Source organism: Poecilia formosa, unplaced genomic scaffold, assembly GCF_000485575.1.
Source record: "Poecilia formosa unplaced genomic scaffold, Poecilia_formosa-5.1.2 Scaffold470, whole genome shotgun sequence".
Classification (NCBI taxonomy): domain Eukaryota; kingdom Metazoa; phylum Chordata; class Actinopteri; order Cyprinodontiformes; family Poeciliidae; genus Poecilia; species Poecilia formosa.
Window position 1 is genome coordinate 310,932 of NW_006800409.1, and position 20,711 is coordinate 331,642.

Sequence of the window (20,711 nt, forward strand, 5' to 3'; positions counted from 1 at the left end):
CGTAGATCGTCATACACTTTGTTATTAACAGTTGTATGGCATCCTGACTTAGCGGTTAAGTGAGTTTTACACGGGCGTGTGTTGTAGCTGACTCCAGCTGCAGCCAGACCCTGCTTTAAATACACTTTGAAACCATGACAACACATGTATATCTATATAGTTATCATTGAAAACAATTTAATGACTTATGTTCGTCATAACTTGCTGCGTATGGTGAACTGACAACTCCTCTGATGGTCGGACTTCTTAATGAACATGCGCAGGCATGGTACTCATTGCATGTTTGCTATTTTGACAGCATATGGTAACCTGATAGAACAACGGCTCTCAGTGAGTGACACTCCAGTCCTATCTAATAAGTAAAGAGCCGTGGAGAAGAATCGACTGTTTCTGAATGTCACCTCACTATATTGTAGACTTTTGGACATAGCGTTGTCCCATATATGCGACAAGTCAGTCAACACCTCCGCACAATAATTCAGGCAGTGAGTGACTTTTTTTCATCACAAATTCTTATGTGTCTCTGCAGCTAGCTTTACTAACATCACATTAACGGAGCTTACCTTCTTTGAGCTACTTTTCTAAGTGACGAAAAAAGTCAGACGTTGTCCCCACCGTCTGTGAAAGCAAAGCAATGTTGAGTTAGCTGTAGCCATCGGATTTCTTACTATTTTTGCAGCACTATTATATTACTGACGATTAGACAAACATTTTCTGCCGCTGAGAGAAAACCACTGCGCATGTCCTGGAGCGCCGCGCGCGAGTGAAAGGTGGGGAGGGGATGAGGGGAGTAACAGAAACGCGTAGTTGCTTGGATTTTAATCGGTGCGTTTTGCATCCACTGAAAATAAAGATGTTAACAAATAAACTGGACAGTATGCTGTACGTTTAGTGATATTTTCACAGTTGCGGTCTCGACTGGTCTTGAAATAAAATGCCGAGTCCTCAGAGACTGAGACAAGACCGAGACCAAATGCGGGCGAGTACGAGATGAGACCGAGACCATCGAGAAATGGTCTTAAGACCGTTCTCGAGATCAAGACCAACTTTGAGTACTACAACACTGCAGAGCAGGACCTCTGTTGTCTTGAACAACCTTATGCTCCACTGAGACAGAGACTGAAGACACTGAGGCCCCGCTCAAAGTCTTCTGAGACGAGTGTTCCATGTGGGGTCCAGATTCAAGCTATTCAACCACATCTGGAGGGGCCTCAATGACAGCAATCCCAAGGGCACTGCTGTCACTGCTGTCGTATGCTCACAGCTGACGGATGCAGCTGTGAGCATACCCAAAAGTTACCAAAAGATACCGCACAAGAGGCAGCACCATGCCACGCCTGAATACTGGGAGCATGCTCAATATACTGTTGACCTGCTGGGTTGACGGGCAAGCAGGCATTCAGATGGAATTCATGGAAATACCCAGAAATATTGTCTTCTATGAGGGAGTCAGACTGCTTTTCTCCATGTTCACCTGCAAGCCCAAGCATCCCACACGATGAAGCACTAACTGGTCCCGTGTCACTGCACAAATGAGCCAGTCGTCCAGATACAGGAGGATCTTCAATCATTGTGCCTGCAGAGGAGAGAGGGCCACTGCGATACATCGGATGAACATCCTGGAAGACAGCGAAAGTCTGAACGGGAGGACCCTGAACTGGAAGTGCCTCCCTTGAAAAGCAAAATAAAGAAACCGTCAATGAGATGCAGAGATTGGAACATGAAAATAAGCTTCCCTGAGGTCTATGGACCAATCACCCAGGGAATGTGCCTGCAAAACTTCCGTAGTGGTCAGCATACGAAAAGGCATGACCTTCAAGTACACATTCAGGCCCCTGAGGTCCAAGACTAGACGTACACCCCTGGTCTTCTTCTTCGGAACCAGAAAATACAGGGAATTAAAGCCCTCTGGATCCAGCAGGGCGTCCACAGGCACTATTGCTCCCTGGACTAGCAACGTGCAGATTTCTTGGTTCAGTGCCCGTTCCTTCACTGAGTCGCAGATACACACATAAGCAACCAGTTTCACACAACCACACACCTGTACTCAACACACCTGCGTGTTGAGTACATCGAGAACACCAGCAGGTCACAGGTGACTTTGTTGTCATTAGCACTCGACCTGCGCTTGTACAAGAATGATCATTCAGTGCTTAAAGCACCACCTCTGGCAGTCAGAAGGGATGAAATGGAACCACCACATTTTCAAATAACGCATGTCAGTGTTGCCATTTCCATCGAGTTAATTATGTACATACGCAACAAGGAAAGAGAAACAAGAAGGGAAATAGAGGGCACCTTCAGGAAAAAATAAAATATACGTAAATATGAATAAATAGAGATAAAAAAAAGTAAACAAATACTAAATGTAGCTAATCTGCTATAGAGGGAAAGTTAGTTTGTCTTGAAAGCAGTTGTAGTGGATTCCAAGTGAGTGTAAAATACTCAGAAGAGCCACGCAATGTCATCCTAATTTTCTCAAGTTTAAGAAAATAGAGAATATCTCTAAGCCAGTGTAAAAACAAAGGGGGTAGAGTTGTTTTCCATTTGAATATTACTACTCTCTCAGCAATGATGGTCATAAAAGCCAGAGCACTTCCCTGAGATGGAGTAAAGGGGGGCCTTCCAGAAAAAAACTCAAGCAAAGCACTCGGGGGATTCGGGTCAATTTTCCTCCCAACCACATTCAACGTAGCAGAAAAAAATCTCCATCCAAAAGGTATTGAATCGGGGGCACAGCCAAAACTTATTGATATTTTCAGGGCACTGTTGGCATCTGGCTCATGCTGAAGAGACAGAACTATACATTTTAGAGAAGACAGGATTTGGTATAATACACACTATTTACCAGTTTGCACTGAGTAAGACAGTGCCTAGCATAAATTGAGGACTTGCATATCGCGCCAAAATACATCACTAGAGCTCATCTGATAAGTTCCCCCCAATATCCTGCTCCCAAAGACTCCTAATCAAGTTTAAAGATCTCAAACGCACAGAGGCGATAAATTATACAGAATCGAAATGGAGCCTTTTAGCCTGGTAGTGGACAAAAGTAGGGAGTCCAGATCAAAGTCTATCTGCAGATGAGGGAAACTGGGGAAATTACTACGAATGAAGCTTCAAATTTGTAGATATCTAAAAAAAAAGTGATGCAATGGAAGAGCAAATCTATCATTATCAATGAATAAGTTCTTAAAGGTCCGTATGCCAATATTAAACCAAGTTGTAAAGGCTTTGTCCACAAGGGAGGGAGTAAAGATATGATTTACTGCAATAGGTGTATGAGGAGATAAAGCCTGTACAGCTGCCACTTTGAACAAAAACAATCAAAGAGCAATGTGCATGCTCAAATTGCACATTGCTCTTTGATTGAGCAATGTGCAATTTGCTCAATCAAATTGCAAATTGATTGAGCAATTTGCAATTTGCTCAATCAATTTGCAAATTGCAAATTGCAAATTTGCAATTTGCAATTGCAAATTGCAAATTGATGTTGGAATTGTATCCAGATCTTAAGAGAAGTTTTATATATATTATTTTTTGTATATGCAATGGTGGAAGATTGAATTGATAAATATAGCAGGGCCATAAGAGAAACAAGTTTTACAGAATTTATCTCCATAACTAACCAGTCGTTGGGAGAGGGGGCTCCACAATTAAGCCAGGCTTTAAAATCTCTAATAGCCCAATAGTAGTACCTGAAATTGGGTAAGGCCATCCACCCAAGTGATTTAAGTCCTTGTAAGTATTGCCCAGACAGCCTCGGAGTCTTCCCTTTCCAAACAAAGTCAGAAATAAGACCATCTAACTCCTTAAAGAAGGAATTAGTAAGGATGATTGGAACACATTGAAATAAATATAAAAAACACGGAAGAACATTAATTTTGAAGCAGTTAATGCAGGCTACCCTTTGGTAGCCTGTTTCCCATCAGTGTCACTGATGGGAAACAGTTTAGGTAGTTCACTCTTACCTAAATTTAGTTTGTATCCAGATAACTGGCCAAAGTTTGAGAGCAAACGCTGAACAATAGAAATAGATATTTGGAGGTCGGAAACACACTGAAGTAAATTGTCAGCATAAAGTGAGACTTTAGCTTCAAGACCATATCTTTGTATGCCTACAATGTTTGGGTTAGAACGGAGCGTAGTAGCAAGCAATTCAATGGCCATCACGAGTAGAAGAGGACTCAATGGGCACCCCTGTCTCATTGAGCGATAAAGGGAGGAATATTTTGATCGAGTGTTATTGGTCATGACTGACGCCTGTGAATTAGAGTAAAGCAGTTTTATCCATGAAAAAAAAGTGTCACTGAGACCAAATTTTTTTAACAACATAAAATAAATATTTCCACTCAACTTGGTCAAATGCCTTTTCAGCATCAAGAGAGATCAAGGCTTCCTGAGTATTTGTAGATGGCGAGTTGTAAATCATTTTTAAAAGTCGCCTAATGTTAAAGAAAGAGTATCAGAGGATAAGAGGATAAATCCAATCTGGTCTGGGTGAATTATAGTGGGTAGGACCGCTTCAAGACGCATAGCAAGAACTTTGGACAGAAGTTTCAAATCTACATTTTTTTAAATGTAGATTATGAGGTGGTAGGATGAACAGGTAAGAGGATCTTTATCTTTTTTCACAAGAAGGGAGATGGTGACCTGACCAAGAGTCTGGGGAAAAATCCCCAAGGCAAAGGCTTCATTGCACACATTTAATAATAACGGTGACAGTTTATCCCAAAATCTTTTGTAGAACTTTGAGGTATACCTGCCAGGGCCTCCCTGGAGAGACTGCATTTGCTGCATTAAGTTCCAATGGCGTTATGGGTTTCCCCAGGTTAGTACAGTGAGCTGTTCAATCGTACGAATTTCCAAATTAGCAAAGAAATTGTCAAGTTCTGCAACTGAGGGTGTAAATTCAAATGAATAAATGATTTATAAAATTCCTCAAAAGTGAGGTTGATTTGAAGTGGGTCCATTGTCATGGCTGTGTCTGTTTGAACCTGAGGAACTTGCCTTGAGGCCGATGTCTGTCGAAGTTGATGTGCCAGTAGTTTGCTGGCTTTATCACCATGTTCAAGAAAGTGTGCACTCAATTGTAGCATGGCTTCTGTAGCATGGTGGGTCATGAGTATATCAAATTCAGACTACAATAATAGGCGTTCTTTATAAATATTTGGGGAACTAAAGGTTGCATACATACTATCAAGCTGTGAGATTTTCTGTCTAAGTTTATACAATTTTTCATTTCTTAATTTTTTCTCATAACAAATATAAGAGATTATTTCTCCTCCTGACAAAAACTTTCAGTGATTCCCAGAATAAAGCAGCAGACACCCGTGGGGTTCTATTAATAGACAAAAAGAAATCTATCTGTTTTGAAATATAATTTGTGAAGCTGCTCACTGAGAGAAGACATGTGTTTAGCCACCATGGAGGGCGTTCAGGCAACAGTTGGTTTAGTTTAATATCATTTAGAAGCAGAGCATGATCAGAAATAGTTATAGCATTATACCTACAACGTAATAATAATGACAGCAGTCTACTGTCGATTAGAAAAAGGTCAATAAAAGTAAATGTGTGATGCACAGATCAGTCAAAGGATTAAGAAAATGCCATGTGTCTGGCACATGGTACAAATCCTGCAAAAAGGATTGAATAGTTTTGGCTGCTGGAAAGGGTGTGACTGGTTTAGAAGAGGAAAAATCTAAGTTAGGGTCGAGCCAGAAGTTAAAGTCCCCACCTATTATTAAGTAGAGCGTTGTTAGATCTGGCAAACAGGGGAACGCCTCATCATCACAGTTGGGTGCGCAAATGCTAGCTAGCACTACAGGTTGACCCTGAACTGTCCCAGTAACAATGACGTCCTCAGCCCCTCCTCAGTTTCAAATGCTTCAGATTTTTTTTAGATGAGTTTCCTGTAAAAAAAAAAAGAACTTTTGCTCCTAGCTAGTGAAGGTGTAGCACTTTGCTGCATTTGACAGGGTATTGAGCCCTTTACAATTAAAATTGACAAACTGAAGATCCCTCCTATCAAAGATGAAGACATAGCGAAATGTTAAATAACTTAAAAGTGTACCAAGCAATCTGAGCCTGAGCCAAATGAAGCGAGTGGGAAAGAAAGCATGAAACAGTTGGAGGTGTTCTAACATAAAAAACACAACAAACATGAAGAACATAGGAAATGCACTAAACTAATTGCAAAAGCATCCCCCCAAATGGAATGTGTGAAGCCCACCACAAAAAATGAAAAAAAAAAAAAAAACCCAGAGCCTGACCTTCAAAGGTCCTTGGAGAAGTCTGGGCGAAATAAAAAGCAGGCCCCTCCTTGTGGAATGTAACTAGTGATAAAACAATAAGATGCATCTTAACAATACTACAGAAAAAGACACCTATTGAGAAAAAAGAAAAATTAAATAAATTAAAAATAAATAAAACATAAATGAATAAAATAAAATAACAGATGATTAAAAACAGAAAAAAGAAAATAAAAAAATTAAAAACATATAAAATTTTATTTATTTAAAATTATCGATGGTAATTTTAAAAAAGACAAATAAATGGGAAATAGAAGTCATCAAAGAGTTACCATGTATTGAAAAAAAGAAGTATGCCTACCCCTCTTCTAACTTTTTAAAGATGCAGTAGCATTATGTAGAACCTCTGGGGATACAGATCCTAGAAACATTATGGAGTCAATTTTTAAACAGAGACCAGGGCCACCACATTTTTCTGATTCTTCTCTACGAAGTCAATGGCACAGGAAGCTGCTTCGAACCATTGAACCTGTCCATTTGGCAAAGTTATCCATAATACGGCTGAGTAGAAAAGGGCAAACTAAACACCCAGGCGGGAATGGAGCACTTTCTTGACTTTAATAAAGGCAGCCCGCTTTTTTGCAACAGCAGTGGAAAAAATTTTGATCATTTTCCCATTCTTTGTTTTAAAGCTTTACTGCATTTAGCTGCATGTTAATTGGCATAAACATCAAAATATACTATGTTTTTAGCTTATGAATGATCGAAAATAAAATTACAAGAGTTACAAATATCGTATTTTCCGGACTATAAGCCGCTACTTTTTTTCTAAGCTTCGAACCAGTGCAGCTTATATGGGGATTTTTCTTCAACCACCAGGGGGCTCTTTAGCAGGAAGTGAATCATTGGAAGTCAAAATTGGAAATTAAAGAAGAAAGCGCCCATTAAAACGGAATTAGATTTTAATAGGGAATTGAAATTTGAGAATGTTGTTAATCAGTTAAATAGCACTGAGGGGGAAAAAGAAGATTTTTTGTTTTTTAAATAATACTGGGATCATTATGAGGATTTGAGTTATAGACATTAGGATTCAATAGATGGCAGTAGTGCAACAATAATGTATGCAAGCTGCCGTTGAAATCTAAAGAAGCAGAAGAAGAAATCGCCCATTTTCATTTAGCACATGCTAGTAGCAAACACGAAGGAGATTTTTCTCTTTAAACTCATACGCCCTCATAATCAGTTCAGTTAAATCTAAACTTGGCATCTTTTTCTTTTTCAACCGTAATAAATGTGATATTCAATTGATCTGTTATGACTCAATTGTTGGGTGTCTGTCCCTCTTTGCTGCGTGCTGCATCGTTGTGGAAAACCTGGAGCGGCAGAGATATCTGCGGCTTATATTCTGGTGCGGCTAATAGTCCGGAAAATACCGTATATCTAAAATTTAACATGGCATTGTTACAACTTTAACCTCTGAATTCCCACACTTTATGAACAAAGAATAGTTTCTCTACCATTAACTTTGACTGGACTCACTTTACACTCATGCTCTGAGCTACTTTATGAATCAACAAGCAACATGCACCGTATATTATTCAAACAAAAGCAAAATATAACACCTGGAGTTAGTAAGACATCACGGTTTTCTAATCACCTAACCCTGCAGGACTTCCCCTTCTAACCCTTGGGTGTTAGAACTCTCAACTATTAGAAAAATGCTGTGTAGAAACGTAACACAGTGGCATCTACTGGTGAAATAAGAGGTTAACATCTTACAGAGTAGCTATGGTGTGTTTTCACTGTGTACTACTTTGAAGAAGAATAAAACAGGATTTAGCAATGACAACCGAAGCGCTGCCATTACCATCCAGATTGTGTCTGAGGCAAACAGGAAAGTCCGCCCCAAAACCAACCCGGAAGCAACTCCCCCCAAACAAAGGTTCTGCTTTGCAACTACTGCCAACCTCCCAACCTCAGGAAAGCACTAAATGCAGGCAGATTAATATGCCGAAATGCAAACAAAACATAATTTGTTCATTTTTGTAAAATAAAAATAGAACAAATTGTATATGAAAATATTTCAAAATCATAAAACAACCAAAATAATGTGGTGACATTTTTAGGTGCACCACACAGAGCAAGGACCTAACTTGGCAACAGAGCCACTGAATCGGGTTCGAATGACACGCAGAAAGCCACAGGCCTCTTTAAACTTTCTTCTGGAATTTTCTACTTAGGTTTATAATACTCATATTTTTTTGCTTTAAAGTATTTCTGTTTGATTTCTTTCAGCAGCCCAACTAAACGTGCGCTTTGATATTTGGGAACAAGGGAACATCAGCCCCTTACAGCTGAGTGATAAACTGCAAGGGGCGCTGCGCCATGCACTCTGTGATGCCATCATGGAACTTAGAGTCCTGCGAAATCCTCTTTGTGTTGGTGTCACAGCAAGCTCAGACAGAGGTCAGAGAGAAGGAACTAAAGGTAACACTATCTTGAAAAATATTAGTTAACTTTTTTTAAATGCCTACCATAAAATTTAAATCCTGCAAACTTTTCTGCAGTGTATTACAAGTATTATGTAAAACCATCACAAATCCTGAGATTCCCTCTGACTTGTCAAAGACGCATCACAAATTAATATAACACCTTTGCATTTCACAGCTTGCAGAAAGGAATAAATGATGCTTGCCAGTTTTATCATAGTAAAAACTTGTTTAGAATGAACTGATTTATTGATTTCTAGTATTAGCAAATGTCCACAAACTTTTGTTTGACTTTGTATTATTGTGAAATCTGTTTTCAGGACAAGAGACATCTTTGTCTGAGGTGAAAGAAAAGAAGGACAGCCCCAGGCAACGTAGTGGCTCACGGATCTTTAAAAGCGGCCCTTCTCCAATCACCTTAATCCATTCAGCAGGTGTCAACCCGGTGATGGGGACCAGCACACCAGAATCTACTACTCCTACTAATAAAAGCTCACGCCGGAGCTTTTGGGATATTCTGGTCAGTTTTTCAAACATCATAGACTTTTATTACAGAGCTGTTCTTTCAGTGATTACATGGCTTCTTCACTATAAACTTATTTAATTAGTACTTTTGTGTTCGAAAGTACTATACTAATTTGTATAGTCTATCTGTAAACAGAGCTAATCTTTTTCTTACATAAGAGTAAACCCGACTCAGCAGAGCTTGGGAGCCCCAAGACAACTGATGACATTGTTCAAGAAAAGGGAGAAGAGGGCAGAGCAGCACGACGAAGACACAAGACGGAGAACGTAAAGCAGCAGTGGAGTCAGGAGAGAGCTGTGGCTGTGGAGCTTGAGCAAGCTCAAAGGTGGTGTGGCTGAAACGTCTGATAAGGTCTTCATGTCATATATTTTAGGCTTCAGCCTTTAGGGTCCACAAAGTAAAGCTTCTGCAAAACAAAGGTTTCACCTAGAGACAGTTAAACCACCATGTGACAGTTCTGTCTTTAGTTCCACAGCAAAAAAGCTAATTAATAGCGGTTTCAAAATACTTCTAAAATTAGCTCTGTGCTCTGCCAACTTGGATATCTGGTGGTGGGATATGAAGGTACTTTTGGTGCAGAGGTATTTGTGTCATATAACTCAGAAGTTGAAGTTGCAGAGAAAGATCCTATAGGAGTTTTGTAAATATAATTTTTTTTTCAATCTTTCACGAATACAAAATAGCAGCTTCACTTCTTCAAATTCTTAAATACAAGACACAAATTTATGCTTTAAAAAAATCTTGCACTTACATTTCACCCAAATGATCCAAAACAACAAAGCAAAAATGCTTTGTTGTTTTTATAACAAGTCAGCAGAAAAAAAATCATTGTTGCTTCCTGAATAATATGGCTCAAATAAATTGGGTTGAAGTCCTTTATTAGAACCAGCTCCTTCTTCATCACTCTATCTAGCTTCTTCTGGCAAAACCACAGATAAATCACTCAAATCTTCACTGAAATTTCTCACAGTTAGCGTTTTGATTTTCCCTTATTATTTAGCTGAATGGCAACGCTGTTTGCCTCTGTTACTAAAAATGAAAATTCAGACACTAACCCCAGACTGGTATTATAAAAGTCTGTGAAAAATATTCATCATTAAAAGCTTTTGTGCACACTTATGCTTGTTTAGGAGGCAGGTGTCTCAGTTGGAGGAGGGAGATGCAGGCACTTTACACCCTGTCTACCAAGATACTTGTGAGTCATGGATCACGTTTATGGCCAGACTTGGTGAGTTTCTGTCTGTGTGCTAGCACTAAATCAAAAGAAATTTCAGAAATGTATGTGACAATGACAGTTTTTCTGTTCAATGACATATCATAGCTCTTCCTGTTTCTCTTTTTAAAAATGCATGACAACTGCTGGTGAAAAGGCTGCCCCTCCATCCAACATTGCACGACTGAAATTGCATCCAACTTCCTGCTGCCTTCCATTTTGACAGAGGTCGTCAATTTGGTCAGTTCTTTGGCCAGTGACACAACAGTAAAATCATTTGAAAGGATGAGGTCAGTAGTTTCCTCCAAATTGTTGCATTCTGAATCAGCCATTTCTCATTAGCATACTACTAATGGGATGTGGTGCTGTGGTTTTAAAAGTAGTTTTTGTCATAGAGTGTTTTGACTGCTAGAGCTGGGAAGTTTAACACCTTTTGATTAGAAGTTTAAGCTAAAATATAACCTTAAGCAGAATTGTAAGCTTACTACCTACCTGGCCCGATGAGGTGACTTTGCTGCAGAACACTGTGAGCCGTTTGAAGAAGGATTTGGTGGAATTGAAAGAAAAATACAAGGATATGGAAGGACAGATGAAGAGGTGGAATATCAGAGTCCTCGATGTCCCTGAAACACATTACTTAACTACTAGCCCAGTTGCCCAAGCTTGAGAGAAACTGTGATTGACCACTCACACTGGAATTGGGCAAAAGGGAAAAAGAGTGACGGGTCATGGGTCATGAATGTTAAGCTTCCATCAGGAGTATATGGAGATACTGCGCCATGCGTGCAGTCATGCCCCTCTTCAATTCAGTGGAGAACTGATCAGCATTTTCCCAATTCCACTACAAGCAAACCCAGAACCAGAACTGCATTTACAGAGATCTTTGAATTCCTCCACTCTCGCTACGGGTTACAATTCCCAGCTCCTCTTTGTATTAATCTTAGACTGGTGGGTAAGGAATTTACGGATTCTGGCAAAGCCATGAATTACATGCTGAAGATCCTCTTATCTTCTGATGACAGTAAATAACTTTAAAATGAATATGCAAAGACGATGAAAATATGATAAAACACGCTTTTTGGGAAATGGTTGCGCCAAGTTTTTCCAGAACCTTTTTTGGATCTAATGTGTCTTTCTGTTATGTCCAAACCAGGTGTGACTACCAAATTCGATTAGGTTTTTATCCGGCTAGGTGAATCTCGTTAAGTGAAATAAAGTCTGAATTAAAACTCCTCAATGTCGATTGTCTGAGCTCCTAGTTAATTTAAGTCCATCCATTCATATTCCAGTGTGGAAGAGTGTATGGAGTATAACTTAAAGGCTAAGCTGGAGAACTTCCCACCTCAGACAACAGTGATGACTCTCGGTTGTCACCGTCAGCTCTTCCACAGACCTCATCACCTCCAGACTACCCTTGGTCACTTTGCTACTTCCCATGATGCAAAACTAATAGCCAAAGAGCAGTTGATTCAATAAAGTTTTAAAGTTTAGCTCAATTAAACCATTCAGTATGGCTCTTTGTCAAGCGAATGTGAACATGTCCATACTTAACATTGCTTCTAAAAAGCTGTTTATTCCGTATAAAGCTAATATTTTCCTGGAAAGAGCCGAATTCCAGTTTGATCTCACTGGGGCGTCTTCCTCTATCCTTGATCCTCTTAACTGCAACAACAGTGCCACTGCCTCGAAACAGCTCCTATTATAGTCTCACTGGGAGGAGCTCATTCACCAGGGCTGGAATACCTTCACCATAGGAACAGAGTAATCTGGGGATAATCACGACCAGATCAGGTTCAGGTCTGGTACTGGCCTTCTCACAAGCCCAGTCCAGTATAGCCTCCATTTGTTCAATTCCTCTTATCACAATACTTACCTCTGGGTCCATGTTGTCCTGAAGTTGTTTTGCTCTCTACGAAAATTCACCCTTTAAACACTCCTTGTTCTTGTTAATCATATTTTACAAAGAATCACAAAGGCTGTTGGCTTTAGAGTTCAGCTGCTCCTCAAATGTGATTTTTAGTACATCAATTTTTGGAGTTTAACAGCCTAAATTCATGCAGTGCACTGCCTGAATGTCAGTCAGCATCCTTATAGTCAGTCTGCCTTGTGAAAAAAAAAAAGAAATGTTGGCTAATGACACAGACAACATTTGACAAGACTTCTTTGCTAAATACTTTTGGGGGATTAATACAAATACAAACCTTTTATTTTATTTTCAAAAAAGTTTTAATGTCTTGAATATGTCTAAATTACATCTGAGACGATGAAACATTACAAAAAGAATTTTACATTATGTTCTGCAGTATTTTATTTTACATGTCACTCAGTCTCAGACACCACATAAATGTTTGTCTCTGAATTTCGACCTTTTTACAGCTGCCCCAGCGGAGATGTGTTTTTTCCATTCCCTCTTGTCCAGCACCGCAGCCACCCTCCTGACGCTAAAAGAAGCTTCATTCTCATTGGGCGAAATTTCTACCAGTGGCACTGCTGCACAGAGCAAGGTACCCACCTGCTGAAATTTATCAGTGTAAAATCAGACATCTTGTGTGACACATGGAACTGCTGGCCACCTGAGCAATGTGAGGTTTATCACAGGCACAACTTGAACAACTTAACTTTCACTTCAATAGCCATTTGCTGTCTGATGCAGATGATGCATCACAGATTTTCAACATTATAGCAGGCATCTTTAAATCCAGACCTCAAGGTCCAGGATTGTAGATGTACCCTTGGTTCAACATACCTTCATCCAATGGCTGAATGACCTCCTCAGTTCACTTCAATTCAGCTTATTTATATAGCGCCAATTCACAACAATATTGTCTCAAGGCACTTTACAACAAATAATTTCAATTCATTCATATATATGTGCATTACAATTGATCCCAGTTATGAAACAGTACAGTATGCTGAATTAGGTATTCAAAATAGGTAAGAAAATGGAGTAGCTCCATTGAGCCACTGACTTACAGCATTCACTCCTCCTGGACAAGCACATAATGACAATTGCTTGTGTTGTGACTATACAGCAATTCCTCATACGAATCATGCATGAGGTGACAGTGGAGAGCAAAAACTCCCATTTAGCAGGGAGAAACCTCCAGCAGATCCTGGCTCAGTACAAGTAACTATTTGCCTCAACCAACTGGGAATTTGAGAAGAGAGAGCAGAATGCATGTAGGATTACTTTAGATGTTCATGAAATGAAAAAGTTAAGAGCAGGAGAGGCAAAACGATTGGTTGAACGGAGAATTGTCTCAGCCAATCCACTCCTCCAAGAAGAAATCCCAGCTTCTTAGCTTTCCTGTTCTAACGGAAAGCTAGACCAGGTGTAGCGACTACAGAGAGAAAAATAAGTTGAGCAAACAAAAAGTTAACAGTTAAAACAACAGGAAACAATTCAAATCAAAGAATAGTGAAAGAAAATGAGAGAAAGTGGTCAGCTTGTCCTCCAGTAGCCTTATCCTGTGGCAGCATAACTATAGAAAAAGCTCAGGATAACCTAAGCCAGTCTAACAATAACCTTTATCAAAAAGAAAGGTTTTAACCCTGGTGCTAAAAGTAGGCAGTGTCGGCCTCCATAGGAGACGAGCCTGATGACTAAACAATCTGCCTCCCAATGTACTTTTTGAAATTCTAGAAACCAGCAGTAAGTCTGAGAGCAACGTCATCTGTTAGGAAGAATCAGATGTGAAAATGAGAATTCTGGATTTAACAGCCAGCCAAAAAATAAATAAAATAAACCCTTTTGATTTCATGTAATAATACTGTGTGGAAAAAATGTGTTGCCATAATGAAAATGCCAGACCAAAAAAAAGTTGTTACCAAATTTCATAAGGAGCTGAGTCTTGTAAATTTCTGCATAAATTGAAATCAATTTCTTTCTGAAGTATATTGTTGTTTTAGCCTCCTGTGTGGTGTGAAAGTGCAAAGCCATGTTTGGTGCCAAAGCTTTTGAATATCCTGTACTTGCTCCTGCTGTGCTGTGTTTCTCTGTCAATGCCAGCAGTCTAACACTCGTGTGTTATTTTGCAAACATTTGCTTACATCATTATATGTTGAGCTGTGTTTCACTGTCCACCTTGCCTTGCTGTTTGTACCATCTCTGTTTGGCTGCAGAAGACAGTTCAGATGAGGAAAGCTCCCCAGGGCTAAATAGGTTCACACGTAAGTTTGGCTCTTAGCTAGCATTAACAATAATACTGGTCTTCTTTTTTATTTTTATTTTTTTTTACATTTTTCTTTAATAAATGGTACAACATATAATCTGTCACAGAATTCAACAAGAAATGTGCTGTCTTCAAATTAACCTTATATATATATACATATATACATACACATGGTGCCTTGCAAAAGTATTTGGCCCCCTTGAACTTTTCAACCTTTTGCCGCTTTTTTTTGCAGTTTTTTATTTGTTAAAAAAGTTTAAAATATCCAAGACATTTTGTTCCACCTCACAATTGTGTCCCACTTATTGTTGATTCTTCACAAAATAATGAAAATTTTAGATCTTTATGTTTGAAGCCTGAAAAATGGCTAAAGGTTGAAAAGTTCAGGAGGCCAAATACTTTCACAAAACGCTGTGTATATATACATATATAAAATTCACATTATTGCTGTAATTTGACTGTAGCGTCTGTTGACTATCGTTTGACAATATAAGAATAAGAATATGAAACACTTATTTGAGAGCCCCTTTCAGAGGATTGTAAGATGTGACTTGAAATGTTTTTGCTGTCCTATTTTTCCATATTTTCTTTTTTGATTTGCCAGCTCACAAGGGCTTCCAGCGGTTTGAGGCTCTGGACCAGACTGATCTGATGACTCCTGGCCATCCTGAAGCAGGACAAGCTCCCAGACAGAGATTCCTATTCATCAGCATTGCAGAGAAAAAGGTAATCATTTATGTGAAACTGTAATTATGTGACTGCTGCAGGGGCCAAATAAAAAAAACACATTCAGGAACTTAAAAGCTATTCTTTTTTATTTCAATATTGTGACATTAACTTAATGTGGCAATGTTATGAATATGAATGAAATGTTTGTGTTTTCCCCGCTCACATCACAACTAAATTACCAGCTATGCAATGTAGCAACAGTTGTCATTAGATTGTCTAAACACACACAGAGTTTCTCCAGATTCAGTTCTTGGGCCACAGAAAGTCAATATCTGCAGACACAGAAACAATGAGAAACAACGTTCTGTAGTGGAAATGCAAAATGTCTGTCCTCAACATTTTTTGAATGTTCATGCTAGGTCTGCTTTTTGTAGGTGACTCTGTACAGTTATAACTGGTCTGTGGACCTGGGTGCATCTCTGAACCGTGACCTGGTACGCCTTGTGAAATGGCAGAATGCGAGGGCTCATGTTGTTCACTGCCTGTTCAGCCAAAAGATGGGCCTCTTCCATCACTACTGCTTCTCTGACCCACCTCTTCAGGAACTGGACTCCAAGCTGGTATGTTGAACTCAACAATGAAGTGATCAATCACATTGACTGTTATTGATATAACATTATTGCAGCAATTATTACCAATTAAAATGTAACCATATTATGGGAAAATGATGAGATATTAAGAAGTGTGAATATAGATACTCAAGACTTATTCCACTCCTAACAAAAGCACAGATTGTGAAGTGTGTCATAAATGTCCTCATTTTAAACATTCGCACACTTTGTTTACTTTTGATCTGACAATTTTATAAATTACTTCAGATAAAAAGATTATTCCAGAAAAGGCATTAATCTTTGATATAATGCTGTTCATCACAAAAGGACCTGTCATAATAACATTCATCCAAGCTACAGTAAATGCCTTGTACTGCCTTCGCCATATGGAAATGCAGCTAAACCCAGTCAGCTAAATTCTGCCTTGATATCATGACTCTGAGGAAAGTTGTTTTCTTGTCCACAGCCTTATTGACAGTAATGAAGTGTGAAACTAAAAGACAAAAACAATATATTACTTAAGCTTTTTTTCTATAAACATCTGCACATACACTTAATGTAAATAAATGAAATAATATTCCACAGGATTTAGCTTCTTGTTCTTAGTTTACTGTTTTGCACAAACTAAAACCCTGTATTATGCAATGATTTTCAATTTATATAAGCACTAACTAACTTATGTATTGCAGTAGCTTGGTCTAATAATGAATTAACAAAAGTAGTACAAAACTTGTAATAAACATTCATAAATACTTGAAATCAAACTTAACAAACCAGAAATTATGTGAAAATAAGGATCTACAAAAATATATTAAGGGTAGCGAAATAACTATTAGAAGCACTGCCAGGGAACTGAAAGAAGGAAAACAAGAACCAAGATAATACTAACCAAAAATAATTTACATATATTTACATAATAAAACTAAAATGACCATAAAGGGCTAACGTAACGTGAACTGAAACATGATGGAAAGATAACCAAATCCAAAAACCCTGAGTCCTGAAAGTATCTGCTCTTTAAAAGTGGAATAAGGCAGGTTTCATCAAGCAGCTGTTGTGTCCTGAGGAGCATTCAGAGGTTGACCTTTAAATGTGATTGTTAGTAGCCGTTTCACTACCAGTATAAAATCCATATTGTTTTTCCCAACAATAAATGCTGGGAAGTTATACATGTTTGGCTCAAACTTGATCTATCTTAGTTATCACGAAAAAAAAATCTAATTTGTAACATTTGAGCTGCAGTGTGAGTCAATTTAGTGTAAAATAATTTGATTGTTGTAGAGCAGACCAAAGATGAAGATTACAAGAGTCACATTTTTGATAGAGTAATGAACATGAAATGAATTTCCTGTTAGCCTCCTGCTAACAAAACAAACTCAAAAAAGTTAAAGTTTCCCTCCAGTAGTTTTACTCTTCAGTACTTCATTGCTGGTGACTGTAGATGGAAGACAAAATTAGAGCAGCAGAAAATTTGCCTGAACAAAGCTGCATCTGTCAGGCTGGTGATGTAAAGCAGAGGAAGCACCAGTGCACAGTTTGTCACCACGGCCTGCGGCCATTGTGCACTCAGCTCTGTCATATTCAGTTATCTGTGCTTGAGTTGCTCCACATGAACAATGTGGCCAAGCATTCCCTTTAGAATCAACCACACATAGTGGTGGTGCCAGGCTGTCCATGGCTTTACTATGTGCAGGATGATACTTGGTACAAAATAATTGCAAATGCATATTTATGTCATTAACTGTACTCCCTTGAAAAAGTTTATGTACTCCTACAACTTTCCCTCTGATTGCTAGCTGTTTGCATTGTTCTTTAACAAACTTTGTCAAAAAAGTTTGCACCATAAACATTTGATTGCAATTCTCAATTTAACACTGTCAAAATGATGGCTGTCCTCTTATTAAATTTTGCTGCTAAACTTTTAGTGCAACACAAAGTAAATCAAAATCTAAAAAGTTTAGAATTGTAGCTTTAAATGAGTTGATTATCGTGGTTGGTCCTATTTATTTCTGAATTTTTTTTTTTTTATTTTTTTTTTTTGCTTCAAAGCGGCATGTTTGATAACATTAATTAATATGTCACAATGTTTGACATTGTCTAGCAAAATGTTTTTACATCAGGCTACATACTCTAAGCTGCAGTTGTTTGCTGCTGAGCATGGTAATGTATGTGGCAAAAACAAGCATTATTTTTACATCAACTTATAAGTTATGGGAAACTTCTCCAGGAGCACTGCTAAATTTATTTGACACTGGGGGGCTGTGGTGGCCAGGGCCCGACCCGCATGGGGAGGACTTGGTCCTCGATGTGGCTGTCGCTGGTTAGGATCCCGGCCTGGTGACCTTTGCTGCTCGTCTCTCTCATTGCTACTTTCCTGTCGTAACACTTTCAAATAAAGGCCACTAGAGCCAAAACTTGGAAAAAATGTATATATACTGACGGCACAAAATCAGCCCAGTACTGGTCCACGTTCTCAAATGAGAAAGACTCACCTAGTATAAATTAAATACTAGGTGAGACCAGGAATAGGTGGTTTTCTGGCCGATTGCTGCATGCAGATCTTTAAAAAGACTGATCTGNAATAAACATTCATAAATACTTGAAATCAAACTTAACAAACCAGAAATTATATGAAAATAAGGATCTACAAAAATATATTAAACATAATACAGCCACAATGTTCAGAGGGAAGATGTTGACTGGACAACAGGTGAACTCTGACTCTCAGCCTGACCTTCTGGTTAGCATTCACTAAAGAAATGCATTTTTTTTTTCTCATTTTAGACGATGTTTATTTTCTTATTTCAAAAAGGAATTTCATGAAAAATCTGCAGAATGTGCCAGTTTTTTATTTGTCATAATAATCAATAGAATCAATAGCTACTATAGTTTAAAGGTTTTCAACATTGTGATAAAATTTTTTAAGCCTAGTTTAAAAAGCTCCCTAAAACCTTAAGGGAGCTCATTATAGCGTCGTTGTTTCAGCAGCGTACGAGATGGATGTGTGAGGAGAACAGGATGTTGGTTCAGCTGAAAGTAGCCTGGAAGGGCAGCATCTGTCATGATGTGGTGGAGGTGTGGACCCAGAGGTGGCAGGCGAGTGACGTGGTGGAGTTTCGTTTAAAGATTTAATGAAAACCAATCACACAATCAAACTTACAAAAATATGAGAGTCCATGGAAACAAAATCTAAAAATAAAGCCAAACTAAAGATGTGGGAAGAGATGAGGAAGGTGACGAGACGGACTGGCAAGTTGTGACTAAGATGGAGGAGCTTAAATACTGGGAGGCAGTAAATGGAGCGATGGACCCAACTAGATGAGATGAGTGATTACAGGTGTGAGTAGTTGGGACAGGAGCTGGCTGAGGGGCAGGAGAAGGTGGCACAGGGGAGCCAAGAAGATCTGCTGGGGAAAACATCCATCCATCCATCCTTCCTTCCTTCCGTCCATCCTTCTTTCCTTCCTTCCTTCTTCCTTCTTTCCTTCCTTCATTCTTTCCTTCTTCCTTCCTTCCTTCCTTCATTCTTTCCTTCTGTCCATTCTTCCTTCCTTCTTTCCATCCTTCCTTCCTTCCTTCCGTCCTTCCTGCCTCTCCAGCAAACGTTTCGGGTGAGAGGCGGAGTCACCCTGGACAGGTCGCCAGTCTGTCGCAGGGCAAGGAAGGAAGCAGAGTGTAACGAGTATGCGAAAATCAGCCAGAACCCAAAACGCAGCCAAGACCAGAGATCAGATCAAAAGGTTTATTACTAAATAAAGGGAAAAGGAGGGAGTTCCACAGGGGAGTGGTCACACTGGTGAGTGAGGAGGTGGAGGACCAGAGGGGTCGGGAAGCCAGCTTGGAGAGGGTAGGGTGAAAGGGAAGAGGGGGGACGCAGGGACTCAGGGAGGAACTAGATGACAGGGACAAAATCCACAAACCAGAGGCCAGTCGTTTACACAGTCCAGGGTCATGCACAGGGGTTTCTCAGGCAAAGTAATCCAACAGAAAGCAATCAGGAGGCAGGGTCAGGACCAGGCAGGGTTCAGCAACAGGAGGGCACAATCTTCAGAGCAGAGGGAAAAAGGCAAAAATCAGTGGTCAAAAAACAGGCAGGATCAGGAAACCAGAAGACTACTTGGAACATGGACTAGGCTTGAAAGCTGTGACAGTGGCAACAGACGATCTTGCACTGAGCTGGTGACGAGCAGCTGTTTAAATAGGCAGCAGCACAGAGCAGGTGAGGGTAATGAGTAATCAGCACACAGAGGGTGGAGCTGAAGGGATGAAATCATGACACAGAGAGCTGAAAATACTTCTAATACTAAAGAAACACTAATACTCAAGAAAACCTAATGAACTAGAAGAGAAAAAGACATGAGGGAAAAACATAAACAAACCTAAATAGAAACAAGGCTGATAAGAACAATAAGAACTAAGGAACATAGAGAAAGAATAACTAGAAGATCTAAACAAAGAAATAACCTAACTAGAATCACTAAAGAAAGATGGACATAGATTCAGACAAAAAGACGTCCTAAACCTAAAGTAACAAAATAATAATAAAAAAAACCCTAGAAACACTACAGGGGGGAGCTAGAAGGACTTATGAAATAACCCAACTAGAATTACTGAGGAAGGTATACATAGACTCAGACATATAAGAATAACTGAATAACTGAACCTAGTTCTAACTATTAGAAGCTCTGCCAGGGAACTGAAAGAAGGAAAACAAGAACCAAGATAATACTAACCAAAAATAATTTACATATATTTACATAATAAAACTAAAATGACCATA

General features: G+C 39.1%; 1 protein-coding gene across 13 annotated transcripts in view; it reads left to right on the forward strand.

The window, feature by feature from the left end:
* The window catches only part of szt2 (SZT2 subunit of KICSTOR complex), a 190,187-nt gene that overhangs the window by 114,475 nt on the left and 55,001 nt on the right, over window positions 1-20,711 (forward strand). For 7 of the 13 annotated variants that reach the window (XM_007578194.2, XM_016664142.1, XM_007578195.2 and 4 more), the window contains 9 exons: window positions 8,547-8,738; window positions 9,061-9,260; window positions 9,425-9,591; window positions 10,397-10,494; window positions 10,637-10,769; window positions 12,856-12,983; window positions 14,602-14,649; window positions 15,256-15,377; window positions 15,755-15,940. In XM_007578194.2, coding sequence (XP_007578256.1) covers window positions 8,547-8,738; window positions 9,061-9,260; window positions 9,425-9,591; window positions 10,397-10,494; window positions 10,637-10,769; window positions 12,856-12,983; window positions 14,602-14,649; window positions 15,256-15,377; window positions 15,755-15,940 — 1,274 coding nt within the window. The remainder of the gene's footprint in view (window positions 1-8,546; window positions 8,739-9,060; window positions 9,261-9,424; window positions 9,592-10,396; window positions 10,495-10,636; window positions 10,770-12,855; window positions 12,984-14,601; window positions 14,650-15,255; window positions 15,378-15,754; window positions 15,941-20,711) is intronic. The other 6 variants (XM_007578196.2, XM_007578198.2, XM_007578200.2 and 3 more) reach the window with 3 other exon arrangements.